We start from the raw sequence: 14,855 nt of genomic DNA, 5'->3' as shown, positions 1-14,855 counted from the left end.
ATTCAGTGAGGTTCAGTTTGATTCAGTGAGGTTTAGTGTGACTCAGTGAGGTTCAGTGTGACTCAGTGAGGTTCAGTGTGACTCAGTGAGGTTCAGTGAGGTTCAGTGTGATTCAGTGAGGTTCAGTTTGATTCAGTGAGGTTTAGTGTGATTCAGTGAGGTTCAGTGTGATTCAGTGAGATTCAGTGTGATTCAGTGAGGTTCAGTGTGATTCAGTGAGGTTTAGTGTGATTCAGTGAGGTTCAGTGTGATTCAGTGGGATTCAGTGAGGTTCAGTGTGATTCAGTGAGGTTCAGTGTGATTCAGTGAGGTTCAGTGTGATTCAGTGTGATTCAGTGAGGTTCAGTGTGATTCAGTGAGGTTCAGTTTGATTCAGTGAGGTTTAGTGTGACTCAGTGAGGTTCAGTGTGACTCAGTGAGGTTCAGTGTGACTCAGTGAGGTTCAGTGAGGTTCAGTGTGATTCAGTGAGGTTCAGTTTGATTCAGTGAGGTTTAGTGTGATTCAGTGAGGTTCAGTGTGATTCAGTGAGATTCAGTGTGATTCAGTGAGGTTCAGTGTGATTCAGTGAGGTTTAGTGTGATTCAGTGAGGTTCAGTGTGATTCAGTGGGATTCAGTGAGGTTCAGTGTGATTCAGTGAGGTTCAGTGTGATTCAGTGAGGTTCAGTGTGATTCAGTGTGATTCAGTGAGGTTCAGTGTGATTCAGTGAGGTTCAGTGTGATTCAGTGAGGTTCAGTGTGATTCAGTGAGGTTCAGTGTGATTCAGTGAGGTTTAGTGTGACTCAGTGTGATTCAGTGAGGTTCAGTGTGATTCAGTGAGGTTTAGTGTGATTCAGTGAGGTTCAGTGTGATTCAGTGGGGTTCAGTGTGATTCAGTGGGATTCAGTGAGGTTCAGTGTGATTCAGTGAGGTTCAGTGTGATTCAGTGAGGTTCAGTGTGATTCAGTGTGATTCAGTGAGGTTTAGTGCGATTCAGTGAGGTTTAGTGTGATTCAGTGAGGTTCATTGTGATTCAGTGAGGTTCAGTGTGATTCAGTGAGGTTCAGTGTGATTCAGTGAGGTTTAGTGCGATTCAGTGAGGTTCAGTGTGATTCAGTGAGGTTCAGTGTTATTCAGTGAGGTTCAGTGTGATTCAGTGAGGTTCAGTGTGATTCAGTGAGGTTCAGTGTGATTCAGTGAGGCTCAGTGTGATTCAGTGAGGTTCAGTGTGATTCAGTGAGGTTCAGTTTGATTCAGTGAGGTTTAGTGTGATTCAGTGAGGTTCAGTGTGATTCAGTGAGATTCAGTGTGATTCAGTGAGGTTCAGTGTGATTCAGTGAGGTTTAGTGTGATTCAGTGAGGTTCAGTGTGATTCAGTGGGATTCAGTGAGGTTCAGTGTGATTCAGTGAGGTTCAGTGTGATTCAGTGAGGTTCAGTGTGATTCAGTGTGATTCAGTGAGGTTCAGTGTGATTCAGTGAGGTTCAGTGTGATTCAGTGAGGTTTAGTGTGACTCAGTGTGATTCAGTGAGGTTCAGTGTGATTCAGTGAGGTTTAGTGTGATTCAGTGAGGTTCAGTGTGATTCAGTGGGGTTCAGTGTGATTCAGTGGGATTCAGTGAGGTTCAGTGTGATTCAGTGAGGTTCAGTGTGATTCAGTGAGGTTCAGTGTGATTCAGTGTGATTCAGTGAGGTTTAGTGCGATTCAGTGAGGTTTAGTGTGATTCAGTGAGGTTCAGTGTGATTCACTGAGGTTCAGTGTGATTCAGTGAGGTTCAGTGTGATTCAGTGAGGTTTAGTGCGATTCAGTGAGGTTCAGTGTGATTCAGTGAGGTTCAGTGTTATTCAGTGAGGTTCAGTGTGATTCAGTGAGGTTCAGTGTGATTCAGTGAGGTTCAGTGTGATTCAGTGAGGCTCAGTGTGATTCAGTGAGGTTCAGTGTGATTCAGTGAGGTTCAGTGTGATTCAGTGAGGTTTCTTTAACAAACATAAAGTATATCATGTTATCTATTGTATACTGTAATGTGTTATTTGTAACTAGATCACGGCTTACCCCAATGTACGAAGGACAACAATCTCATCCTCCTCGCTGGTGATACTGAGCAAGTCACCTCCTATAGCTCTGCAGAAATCTCTTGCTTCAGACCAGGTCTTTTTTTCATGATCACTTGAAGAGTAATACTGTAGAAAAAAATATGTATTTTGTATTTTAATTTGAAATAGTTTAAAAATTATTTAATTGGAATTTTCTCCTGGAGTCTTTGCATGATTCCTCCACAAGAATGAACAAGATCATTTTTTTTTGGTGGGTGAAATTTTGCCACCGAAATTCCATACTTTCTAAGAAGAATTTTGGGCAAAGATTCCGTAGTGTGAACATACCCTAAGGCTCCAAGTTTAGATATGCTTCTGAAAAACTCGGATATATCTCTCTATTAATAAGCATTTATACATTTAAAATACATATACCAGCCAAGCATATGCCTAAAGGCCTCTTACTGGTATCATTCATAGGCAGCCTAACATTTATCCAACTAAAACTGCAGAAAGGCTTTGGTGCTCGGACAGAATATAACTCAGTAGAACAGACATGTGGCTCTGTAATATATCGCTCACATTGACAGGTGTCCTTACCTTGTAGCATGCATGGCCTAGTGAACTCCAATTACTTGGACACGTTGGTTCTGCTGTTGTTGTCGGGATGGGTGGCGGTGGTGTCACTCCTTGGGCCCACTTTTTGCACACATACTTAGTCTTTTCTTCACAGATTATAACATCCCATAATCCAGCTTCGTTTCCTGTTCTCACAGCTACACAGCCCTGTCTTCTGTCTTGAAAATGTAATGAAAAGAGACTTGACTTATTATCAGACAATCTTTTGCTTTTCATCAAGAACATAAGTCGTGTATAGGCAGATGATCCAATTTTTCTAGTTTATTTTTTTTTTTAAGAAGTATGGCTATACCTCAAGTCCAAGACTTGCAGCCCAAGACACATCTTTCCATGGTGTAAAGTCCACCAAAAGAACAAGATACTGCCCTGAGGCTTATGAAATGAGGGTCAATGGTTGTTATACGTGGCCATTAGGAAAGGCCCTTATCCAGCACGAAGTAACAAATACCCAGAACACCTGACTTACCAGCAGGTGCGCAAACAATTAAACTGGACCACGTTTCCTAAAGTGAACTTCTCAGCAGGAAAACATGGCTGAATATAAGGGGCCAGTCATCAGGATTCCTTGCATACCTTTTTTTTTTTTTTTTAAATCTCCATAGTCCTTTTCTGTGCTGTGATATTTGTTGTTGGGAATACAACAGCATGTACCATATACAGTATTGTGTATTAACATCACTTGACCAGTAGATGGCACTGTACACTAAGGTTGTCAGTTGTGTATATCTGTAAAACTTGTTGGTTTTCTCTCTCTCTTTCTCCTTATACCAAGATGGCTGCTGTTACAATTAGCTAAAGTGTTTTTCTTTATTTGCAAGTTAATCCACACAAGCAAACCAAGTTCTGCCTCATCACAAGCTGCTAGTGTCTTCTCTAATACATATCCAACAATATTATTAACCTTTTTTGTTAAGCCGACCCGAATATAAGCAGAGGCCCCTAATTTCACCCCAAAAATCCAGGAAAAGTTATTGACTCGACTATAAGCCTAGGGTGGGAAATACATCATCCCCCATGTAATCATCCAGACCCCCGTCATTAACACCCTCATTATCATCACCCTGTCATCATCCCCCCTTCATCATCACCGCCTGTCATCATCCCCCCCTTCATCATTACCCTGTCATCATCCCCCCTTCATCATCTCCCTTCATCATCTCCCTTCATCATCCCCCCTTTATCATCACCGCCTGTCATCATCCCCCTGTCATCATCCCACCCCCCCCTCATCATCCCACACCCCTCTTCATCATCCCCCCCCCCCCCCTTCATCATCACCGCCTGTCAATGTCGCAGTGGTCTTCAACCTGCGGACCTCCAGATGTTTCAAAACTACAACTCCCAGCATGCTGGGAGTTGTAGTTTTGAAACATCTGGAGGTCGGCAGGTTGAAGACCACCGCCGGGCCTTCGTCATCATCCAGACCCCCCCCCTTTAGTTTTGTACTCACCTCCCCTCGGTGGGAAGGAAGGGTGAGCTGGTCCGGGCCATCTATGCTGCAGGGACCGTCCGGTGGGGAGGGATAGTCGTTCCGGGCTGTCCATTTTCACCGGGGGGGGGGGGGGGGGGCTCTTCTCTGCGCTTCAGGCCTGGAATAATGACTTTGACTTGACGACGACGCACAGGGACGTTGCACATGAACGTCCCGGTGCGTCGTCCTTCCCCACCGGACGGTCCCTGCAGCACAGATGGCCCGGACCAGCTCACCCTTCCTTCCCACCAAGGGGAGGTGAGTACAAAACTAAAGGGGGGGGGGGGGGTCTGGATGATGACGAAGGCCCGGCAGTGGTCTTCAACCTGAGGACCTCCAGATGTTTGAAAACTACAACTCCCAGCATGCTGGGAGTTGTAGTTTTGAAACATCTGGAGGTCGCAGGTTGAAGACCACTGAGGGCGGAGAGTTCACTCGAGTATAAGCCGAGAGGGGTGTTTTCTGCACGAAAAATCGTGCTGAAAAACTCAGCTTATACTCGAGTATATACGGTATGTAAATATGGCTCAAAAGCTCAGGACTCGTGTCACTCAGTACAGCAAGAGCCTAGGTAAGTCCATCCCATGTCCTCCTATTCACTGCGCTTGCATCCACCTACCCAGTCAGACCGCCACTAGATAAATGGGACATGGGCTGGACTTACCTGGTTCTTTCTGTACTGGGGAACGCCTTCTAAACTTTTGAGCCTTATTTACATATTAACAAAAAGGCTTATATCACGGCACTGGAACAGACTATGGAGATAAAAAGGAGCATTTGGAATCCTGCTGACTAAGCCTATCTAGCCAATTGTTTACATACACCCATGTTTTTCAGCTGTTAGATCTGCTTTAACTCCATCATCCCACCTTAGTTGGACTCTTATTAGGCTGAACAAAGTCTGCACATATTACTATCTCTACAGAATGAAAGATGCTTGAAAGTCTTATGTTCTCACCAAAGAACCCAAGCTCCATCCTGCAGACTTGCAGCCTGAGAACTGCATTTGTTCTGTTAGATTATTCTTTGTAAGGCTGGGTTCACACCACGCTTTTGCAATACAGTTCCTGTACAGTATAGGTTTTTGATAAAAAAACGGATTCCTCAAAACCTGACAAAGGCTGCATTCACATCTCGTTTTTGCAATACGGATCCCGGATCCCGTACAATTTACGCCGTACAATTTACGGTAAAAATGACGTGTGTTCTTTATTCTGAGGGTCAATACGATTAAAATGATACCCATTATTACATACTTTTATATTATTGTTGTGCTTAAAAAAAATCACAAACTTTTTAACCAAATTAGTACGTTTATAATCCCTTTATTTTGATGACCTATAACTTTTTTATTTTTCCGTATAAGCGGCGGTATGAGGGCTCATTTTTTGCGCCATGATCTGTACTTTTATTTTGATACCACATTTGCATATAAAAAAACTTTTAATACATTTTTTATAATTTTTTTTAATAAAATGTATTAAAAAAGTAGCAATTTTGTCCTTTTTTTTAATTTTATTTTTTACGTTCACGCCGTTCACCGTACGGGATCATTAACATTTCATTTTAATAGTTCGGACATTTACACATGCGGCGATACCAAATATGTCTATTAAATTAATTTTTTTATGCTTTTTGGGGGTAAAATAGGAAAAAACTGACGTTTTACTTTTTTATTGGGGGAGGGGATTTTTCAAATTTTTTTTTACTTTTACATTTTTTTTTTACACTTGAATAGTCCCCACAGGGGACTATTCATAGCAATACCATGATTGCTAATACTGATCTGTTCTATGTATAGGACATAGAACAGATCAGTGTTATCGGTCATCTCCTGCTCTGGTCTGCTCGATCTCAGACCAAAGCAGAAGACGCCGGGAGCTAGAAGCCGGAAGGAGGAAGGTGAGGGGACCTCCGTGCGGCGTTCTGAATGATCGGATACCCGCAGCAGCGCTGCGGGCGATCCAATCATTCATTGAAATCGCGCACTGCTGCAGATGCCGGGATCTGTATTGATCCCGGCACGTGAGGGGTTAATGGCGGACGCCCGCGAGATCGCGGGCGTCGGCCATTGCCGGCGGGTCCCTGGCTGCGATCAGCAGCCGGGATCAGCCGCGCATGACACGGGCATCGCTCCGATGCCCGCGGTTATGCACAAGACGTAAATGTACGTCCTGGTGCGTTAAGTACCACCGCACCAGGAAGTACATTTACGTTCTGCGTCCTTAAAGGGTTAAACCATATACAGTTTGAAAACTGATGTCTGTTTGCATACGTTTTAATATGTTTTCATTGGAAAAAAACGGATACGGTTTTATTTTTGTCAACATTGTAAATAAAGTTCTTTTTTTATTGAATTTCCCCAAAAAATGTAAAAAAAGAAAAAGAGAAAAACAGTATTGTGCAAACCGGATGTAACCGTACGCACATACGGTTCAATACAGTTTCCATAGAACTCCATTTTAAAATAACCGTACACAGGTTAGATACAGTTTTTCAATCGGACTTCAAACCATAGTAGACTACGGTTTTGTGTGCTGAAAAAAAACGCATACAACCATAAATGAAGCAAAGCGTACGCAACCGGATGCTACGGTTGTCAATGTAATGTCTTTGCATACGGTTTGGAATACGGTTCAATACGTTTTTTTTTTGCTGAAACTGGATACGGCAACTGTATTGCAAAAACGTGATCTGGATGCAGCCTAAACTATATTAAAACGTGTGTACAAATTTTAATCCGTATACGGCTTGAAAAATGATGACCGTTTGCATAAATTTTTTAAGAGAAAAATTATACGTTTTTAACTTTTTATTCCATTATGAATAAAGTTTCACTTGTTTGATTGAAATTCGAAGAAAAAAACTGTGCAAAGTCAAAAACCATATGGTGAAAAACGGATGGAACCGTATGCACATATTGTTCTGTACTGTTTCCATTGACTCCCATGCTAAAAAAAAAACGTTTGCGTTTCAATATGGTTTTTCACCCGTACCAAAAACCATGGTAGGCTACGGTTTTGGGTATGGGAAAAAAAACTTACAAAATCGTACAGGATGCAAAACGGACACAACCTGATGCATCTTTTGGCATACGGTTTTCAATGGAGAGTCAATGCATACGGTTTTCAATACGGTTCCGTACGGTTTTCAAATTGAAAACATATACGGGAACTGTATTGCAAAAATGTGGTGTGAACCCAGCCTTTTTCTTTCCACTCTCAGGTTGGTATAAGACTTTATTACATTATGTGAATGGCTGCTATTGCAATAAAGGGGTACTCCGGGGAACTGAAGTTATTCCGTATCCACAGTATAGGTGAAAAGTGTCTGGTCATGGTGGAAGTCAGACCAATGGGACCCCCCGCAATGTCCTATACATGATGTCCACATGTTACTTACCCTTTCTCAGCATGCTCCAGCCTCCACCTTTCAAGACAAGAACAAGTGACGGTCTGCACAGCTGATCACTGGCTAAAGTGGGTCTCGTAAGGTTGGGGAAGGCCCTGTAGAGAAGATTGCCAGGGGTCCGATCACTCGGAACCCCCCCACACACACACACACACACACAAGGATAAGGGGATAAGTGTTAGATTGTCCCACCGCTGGGGCCCTCACAATCTCCTGAACTGAGCCCAGCTTCCTGCATGAAATGGGCATTTTCGACAACCGCTGACAGAGGCGGCCGACATGCCCCCTCCATACAGTTCTATGGCAGAGACGGAGCGCTGCTTTTGGCAATCTCCAGCTCTGCCATAAAACTGCATGGAGGGGGCATGTCGGGAGCAGCTTCGTACTGTGGTCGAAAATGCTCGTTCTGTGCAGGGAGCCAGGGCCCCAGCAGTCGGACCCCCTGCGATCTAACACTCATCTCCGATCCTTAGGATAGGGGATAATTTGTATCTCAGAGTTCTCCTTTAAGCTTGTTTGGTGCAATTAACTGCAAACAAGTTGCAACATCATTGCAGCACACACATAAAAGTAGCGAGATCCATAGGGGGCAAACACATATATATCATCTTGCTAGAGCTTTACCACATTGTTCCACCTCAAGGGGCTGCAATAACACTTCTGACTCTGAATTTTTTCCTAGTTACAGTACATACCTATTTGAGGGCTTTTTTTCTGCAGGGCAAGTTGTATTATTTTATAGTATTTAATAGCAAGTTGTATTATTTAATAGAACCGAGTACATATCTTTACATAACATAGATAAGACTAAGTAAACACATTTTTTTAAGTCAACTGGTGCCAGAAAGTTAAACAGATTTGTAAATTACTTCTATTTAAAAATCTTAATCCTTCCAGTACTTATCAGCTGCTGTATGCTCCAAAAAAAGTTGTGTCGTTTTTTTTGTCTAATCACAGTGCTCTCTGCTGACACTCTTTTTTAATTATAAAAGTACAAAACTTTAAAAAACACAAGACAAGTTCAATTCACTGTAACATAATTAACAAAACTGAACATAAAAACAAACTATGTTTCTCAAAATAACAACTTAAACCTTCCTAACCGGCCAGCCCAGATAAACCAAAAATTCATCATTACCTACTACAGTCCAACACACACACACCTAATGAACATAAATAGAGCTTTCCTCGCTGTGATCAAAAACTAAAAATATCCAAACTAGGAAACATAGCATGCATCTTTTTACATTTTTTCTTAGTATTTTTTTTTTATTATCCTCCCCGTAACAAAACAAAAATATGGCTAGCTGCCGTAACTAAAATAATCCAACTTGGAAATCCAATTTTTTATTTCTTCTTTCTTCTCCCCCACGACCTACCCCCCCCCCCCCCGCCACACACACACACACACACACACATATACCCACAAACAAAAACTAATCCACACTAGGACACAAACATAAAAATACCAAAGAAAATCACAACATCACGCTCACGTACCTAAGGGAATGAATACTCTTAACACTATACTATAATAACTGAAAACTGGTCTGACTGCTTTTCTCTCAAAATAACTATGACATTAAACAAAAAAACAAAAAAAAAATTATAAAAAAATAATAATAATAATATATATATATATATATATATATATATATATACACATACATAAAACCATACAGAATATACAAAACAAACAACTCAATAACACAGAAAAACAACCTATACTAAACTATCCCATCACCCACCACACCCTCTGGACATGGGTCAGAGTCCATAGGTCATGGTTTTTGTCCACAATTGACCCATGCCAGACCCCAAAAAATAGTACCCACTGCCACAGTCCAGTCCTGGGTCCTGGGTACACACCGCCACCATCACCCTCCAAAAACCCCCACCCAACCTAAAATACACCCCTACCCACCTAAACAGAACAATATATACAAAACAATATATACATACTCTACAACAAAGCAATATTAACAATACAATACACCAAAAACCACAAGGCCCAAGTTTGGTTGCCTGCAAGCCCTTTACAATCCATCCATAGAAAACAAAACAAAAGGCTAAGGTGACATGCATAGCCCCCAACAGGAAGAAGGATGGCAATCCTGATAAAATAAAATTTAAATTCCTCTCCCTATCAACCTCTAACCCTATCTCTACCTTCATGAAACTTACCCTATACTCACCCTAAGATATATACACTATCCCTGGCCAAAATCAAGGTACTTCACCTTAAGGGCCTAGTACATAGGGCACATCAAAAGAAAAAACTCTCCATAGGAGAGAAGCCCTACTGGTACCAAGATTGCCATACTCCAAAGACCTGATCTTCCAAGAGGTCACCGGTGATGTTCATACAGACCTCCACCTCGGAGAGGATTTTCTGTTGGGTCGACACTAAACACCGTGCATTCCACGTGTAGTACCTAACCACTAAACTAATTAAGAATAAAGTGCCCCGATCTTGGCCACCCAGGGTCCTGAATGCCCCATAAGCCCACTCCAGATCGGTAAGGCTGGCAAGTTGACTCCAGCCGATGGAAGCACCCACCCTGTTGTAAACCCCTATATTAAAGGGACAATGAAACAGGAAGTGGTCCATGCTTTCCAGCGTGTCCCCACACTCTTCTCGGGGACATCCCCGGTCATCAGAGTTCCTGTTCTTCAGGTTGTCCCTTACATATAGCTTCCCCTGAAAACAGCACCAGGCCAAGTCCCAAAACTTCTGGGGGATTCTTTTCATGTTTAAAAGATACAACCCCACCCTCAGATCCCGACCTGGGCAGTCCCTGAGCGCCAGAGGCTTCTGGAAGTGGGTCAATAGAACCCATTTATCAAGGAACTGCCTTGACTGGCTCCTGATCTCCCACACTCCCAGACCCCACCGACGTATCGCCTTCAGAGTCGGGGTAGCGTAAGCCGGAAGATATCCATGGGGCGTACGGAAGTCCTTCCCTCGCCCTCCTCTCTCCCATTCCTGGAAGAAAGGCCGAAACCATTCCCTGCAGGAGATTACCCATGGAGGAGCCCTCTCTTTTCAGAGGTTTGCGATGTTAGCTTTCAAGAAGGTGTTCGTAAAGAACACCACAGGGTTTACCATAGATTAACCCCCTTGTCTCCTCGTGCGGTACGTAACCTCTCTCTTGACTAGGTTCATCCTGTTCCCCCATAACAGTTGGAAAAACAGGCTGTAGATCCTAGTATAGTAAGCCTCTGGCAAGATACATACGCTGCCCAGATAGATAAACAAGGGGAGCAGGTACAATTTGATCAGGTGAACCCTTTCTCTGAGGGTCATAGACCAACCCTTCCACTGGTCCACCTTCTGAGCAGCATCCTGGAGCTTACCATCCCAGTTTTTGGTGGGATAATCATGCTGGCCGAATGTGATGCCTAAGACTTTTGCTGATTCTTGGGGCCCTGGGAGGGTGTCCGGGAGATCAAACGTGGGATCTCCACCTCCCAGCCAGAGACTCTCACACTTATCCTCCGAGTAGCGGTCCACCTCCGACATCACCACATCGACCTCCTCTCTCTTGAGGAGACGAAAATAGTGACATCGTCAGCGTACACCACCACTCTGTGGGTTACATCCAGCTCCGCCAGACTCATCCCGCCTCCCACCAATGGTCCACGACTCACCCTCCTAAGGAAGGGATCGATCGCAAACACATATAAGAGTGGGCTCAAAGGACAACCCTGCCGGACGCCGGACCCCACCTCAAAGGAGCGGCCAGACCACCCGTTCACCAGCGGGAAACCCTCTGCCCCTGCATACAAGGTCTTAAGCCAATTAACAAAAGTACTTGGTAAGCCATATCTCAGGAGGACGGACCAGAGGTACTCATGATTCACCCAATCAAATGCTTTGGCCTGATCCAGGGACAGCAAGTACCCCTTCCAGAGACCTGCACTACTCTGCTCCACTGCCTTCCTGACACTAAGGACAGAGCTTAAAGTGGTTCGGCCTGGAACAGTGCAGTGCTGGGCCTCCGAAAGGGGCCGGGGTGCAAACTTCACCAACCGATTAAACAGTATCTTAGCCAGAAGCTTCCTGTCCGTATTGAGAAGAGCTATGGGCCTCCAATTCTCAATATGGGATCTTTACCCTTTTAGAGAAGAATCAGGGCTGACCTCCTCATTGACTTCGGCAGAGTGCCCGAGGAGAGGCACTCATTGAATACCTCAGTCAAGAGGGGAGCTAAAGACTCCTTAAAGGTCCTGTACCACTCAGATGTTAAGCCATCTGGACCTGGCGACTTCTTGGTTGCAAGCCCCTCGATCGCCAGTCTCACTTCCTCTTCCCTGATCTCGTCTGCCAAAAAGCCAAGAGAGGGGTCTACCCCTGGCTCAGAAATGGCTTCAGCCAGGAAACCCGACATCCCATCCCAATCCAGATCCTTCCTTCCCAAGAGGTGCGAGTAGAAGGATCTGACGACCTCCAAGATCCCCGATCCAGACAGATTCAGAGATCCCGTACTATCAATCAGTCCCGAAATTACTTTACTACTCACTGACATCTTGCAGTTTCTGTAAGGGTCGGGCGAGCGGTACCTCCCGTAATCCCTTTCAAAAACCAAAGATGCGTGCCTATCGTACTGACACCTCATCAGCAAGGATTTCACTCTGGAGATATCCTCTCGGCTACCTCCAGTCGAGACGAGAAGTTCGAGTTTCCTCCTCAGACCCTGATACAGACGATACCTGTTCAGGGACCTGAGGCTCGAGAGCTGGCGGAAGAAACCTGCAACCCGCTTCTTGAATATCTCCCACCACTCTGACTTACTACTACATAGGTCCAGTAAAGGTACCTGACTCTGAAGAAAAAAGGACTGTCTTATCTCTGCTTCCTCCAGGAGGGACGAATTCAGCTTCCAATAACCTTTTCCCATCCGGGGGGGTCTCTGAAACATTCAGGGAAAACAAAATCATACAGTGATCGGAGAACTCCATCTCAACCACGGACACTGCGGAAGAGACGGCTTCCTCCTTTAAATAAAACCTATCTATCCTTGACCTGTGACCACCTTGATGATAGTTGAAACCCGCGTGGCCCGAGGGGCTCCGGATGTGGGCATCCTCTAGACGAGCTTCTCTAGCTATGCTAATCAGTGCCACACTATCGCAAGTCAGCGGACCATTGGAGCCTCTCCGATCTTGGGACCTTGTGACATTATTGAAGTCCCCTCCAAAGATCAGTTGCCGACTCGTAAAAAGAAAGGGCTTAATCCTCATAAAGAGATCTTTACGGCCCTGCTTAGTTTGCGGGGCGTAGATGTTAATGAGCCGAAGCTCTTGTCCCTTCATGAAGACATCTAAGATCAGGCGCCTCCCCATTTCTAATTCAATAACCCGTCGGCATTCAACAGGAGCGGTAAAAAGGACCGCCACCCCACTATACGGCTCAGCCGCAAGAGACCAGTGGGAGGGGCCGCGCCTCCACTCTCTTCTGGCTTTAACCAGAGAGGCTAGATCTGACAACCTGGTCTCCTGTAAAAAGAAAATGTCGGCTTCAAAGCGGCCGAGAAAATCAAAGACTGCGAATCTAGCCGTATCAGACTTTATGCTGGCACAATTAATAGATGCCAGCGTCAATGGGGTGAGTGCCTCCATACAGGGTGATTGAATTAGATGGCCTCACCCTTTATTTATTTTTCCCCTTCTTTTTCGCCCCCTCATCCCCCGAAGAAGACGAGAGGGCTGGACCACACTTAGACCTTTTTTTGGAATCCGATTGATCCATTTGATCCCCGTCTCCATCCGGCCCCGGTCTAGCCCTGCCCTCCGAGAAAGGTGTCCCGACAGGACAGGGCCCAGTTCCCCCCAGAGGCTTTTTCTTCCTAGGCACCCCGCCCTCACCTTCCCCCTCCAAGGAGGGGGAGGAGATTGTATCGAGGACGAGGTACCGGTTTGACAGGTCAGTCAGAGGGGGGGCAGTCAGGCTTCTGTTTTGGACCTGGCCCGTAGTACAAGGAACAGAGGACTCTGACCTCTTCTTTCTCCCTTTCCTTTTGCCCTTATCTTTCTTTTTAGGCCTCTCCCCACTATCCTCATCCACACTTTAATAGTGGGAGGAATCTGAAGGGTTGGCCATATTGCCATCCTCTTTGCGCAGCCTCCTGATCTCCTCATCTAGCACGTTCTCCTCCAGGGCTTCAGCAGTTACAGGGCCAGCTTCAGGAGCAGGGGCTGAAGCTATCCCCGCCACCTGGGCACTCTCCAGCTCCCTACTCCTTCTACGATTTTCCTCCCGCCTTAGTTTTGCGGGGCCCTTTTTCCTCCTCATAAGCCCTGTTGCGCCCCCATCCCTGCCCGTACCCTCCCCAGCCGAGGCAACTTGACAGCTCTCCTCAGCCGGAGCGGCCACTGCACGGGCGAAGGCGCTAGGATAACGGCTAAAAGGGTGGCACCGGATCTGCCGACAGGATGAGACCAGATGACCCACCCCACCACACAAAGCGCAGACCTGCACAGTACAGGCTGCGCTAAAGTGGGTGGGGCTGCCACACCTGTGACAGACCTTAGGCTGCCCCTGGTAGAAGACCTGAATCCTATCACGTCCAAGGAAGGCGGCTGACGGAATGTGGGCAACTGTACTGCCTGAACGCTTAAGTTTGACGGAAAACATCCAGGCCCCAGACCAGATCCCGTGCTCATCCAAATTTTTCTTGGGCATGTCCGTCACATCCCCATACCGACCGAGCCAGGTCATGATGTCATAACAAGAAAGTGATTCGTTACGGGTCAAAACGGTCGCTTTCTTGACAGAGTTCTGATGGGAAATTGCCTTTACAGCGAAATCCCGCCAGCCGGGCTCGTTCTTCGCCACTTCGTAGTTTGACCAGAAGAGTTCAAGACCCTCTGGCCGAACGAAACTGACATCAAATTCAGACGAACCGTAGGGGTGAATCAGGGCAAAGATGTCACTCTCCCTGAATTCCAACTGAAGGAGGAGCTCAACCACTTTAGCGTGAGGTGGACATGCATCCTCACCCCTCCAAATCAGAAGGACCACATTCCTACGGTTATTGTCCTGCCCGGGTGTCAGGAGGGACCAGACCACCTCCCCATTCTGCTCTTGGAAAGCCCCCAAACCGTGCCTCTCAATCCAGAAAGACAGGTCGACCTCCCCCCTTCCCTCTACCTGAATCGACCTGTCACCCCTGTGTAAAGCCTCCAGGAGGCGCTGTTGCAAATGGCCCCCAGGGCCGGACGGAGACGGGGACCCCCCTGAACCCTCGGCAGTGACATTGGCATAGCTCCTAGGAGCAGTCACTACCGAGGGGGCAGCCAGACCAGACCCAGAACTAGATT

At 45.7% G+C, this 14,855-nt stretch overlaps 1 protein-coding gene across 4 annotated transcripts in view; it reads right to left on the bottom strand.

Moving 5' to 3' along the window:
* The window catches only part of LOC130273044 (macrophage mannose receptor 1-like), a 227,650-nt gene that overhangs the window by 156,978 nt on the left and 55,817 nt on the right, over positions 1-14,855 (bottom strand). For all 4 annotated transcript variants that reach the window (XM_056519204.1, XM_056519205.1, XM_056519206.1 and 1 more), the window contains exons 12-13: positions 2,612-2,808; positions 2,031-2,158 (exon numbers count right to left, since the gene is read on the bottom strand). In XM_056519204.1, the coding sequence (XP_056375179.1) occupies positions 2,031-2,158; positions 2,612-2,808 (325 nt within the window). The remainder of the gene's footprint in view (positions 1-2,030; positions 2,159-2,611; positions 2,809-14,855) is intronic.

The sequence above is a fragment of the Hyla sarda genome, chromosome 5, assembly GCF_029499605.1.
Source record: "Hyla sarda isolate aHylSar1 chromosome 5, aHylSar1.hap1, whole genome shotgun sequence".
NCBI lineage: Eukaryota > Metazoa > Chordata > Amphibia > Anura > Hylidae > Hyla > Hyla sarda.
Note: the sequence above shows the minus strand (reverse complement) of the source record. Positions and strands in the feature narration are given on the sequence as shown.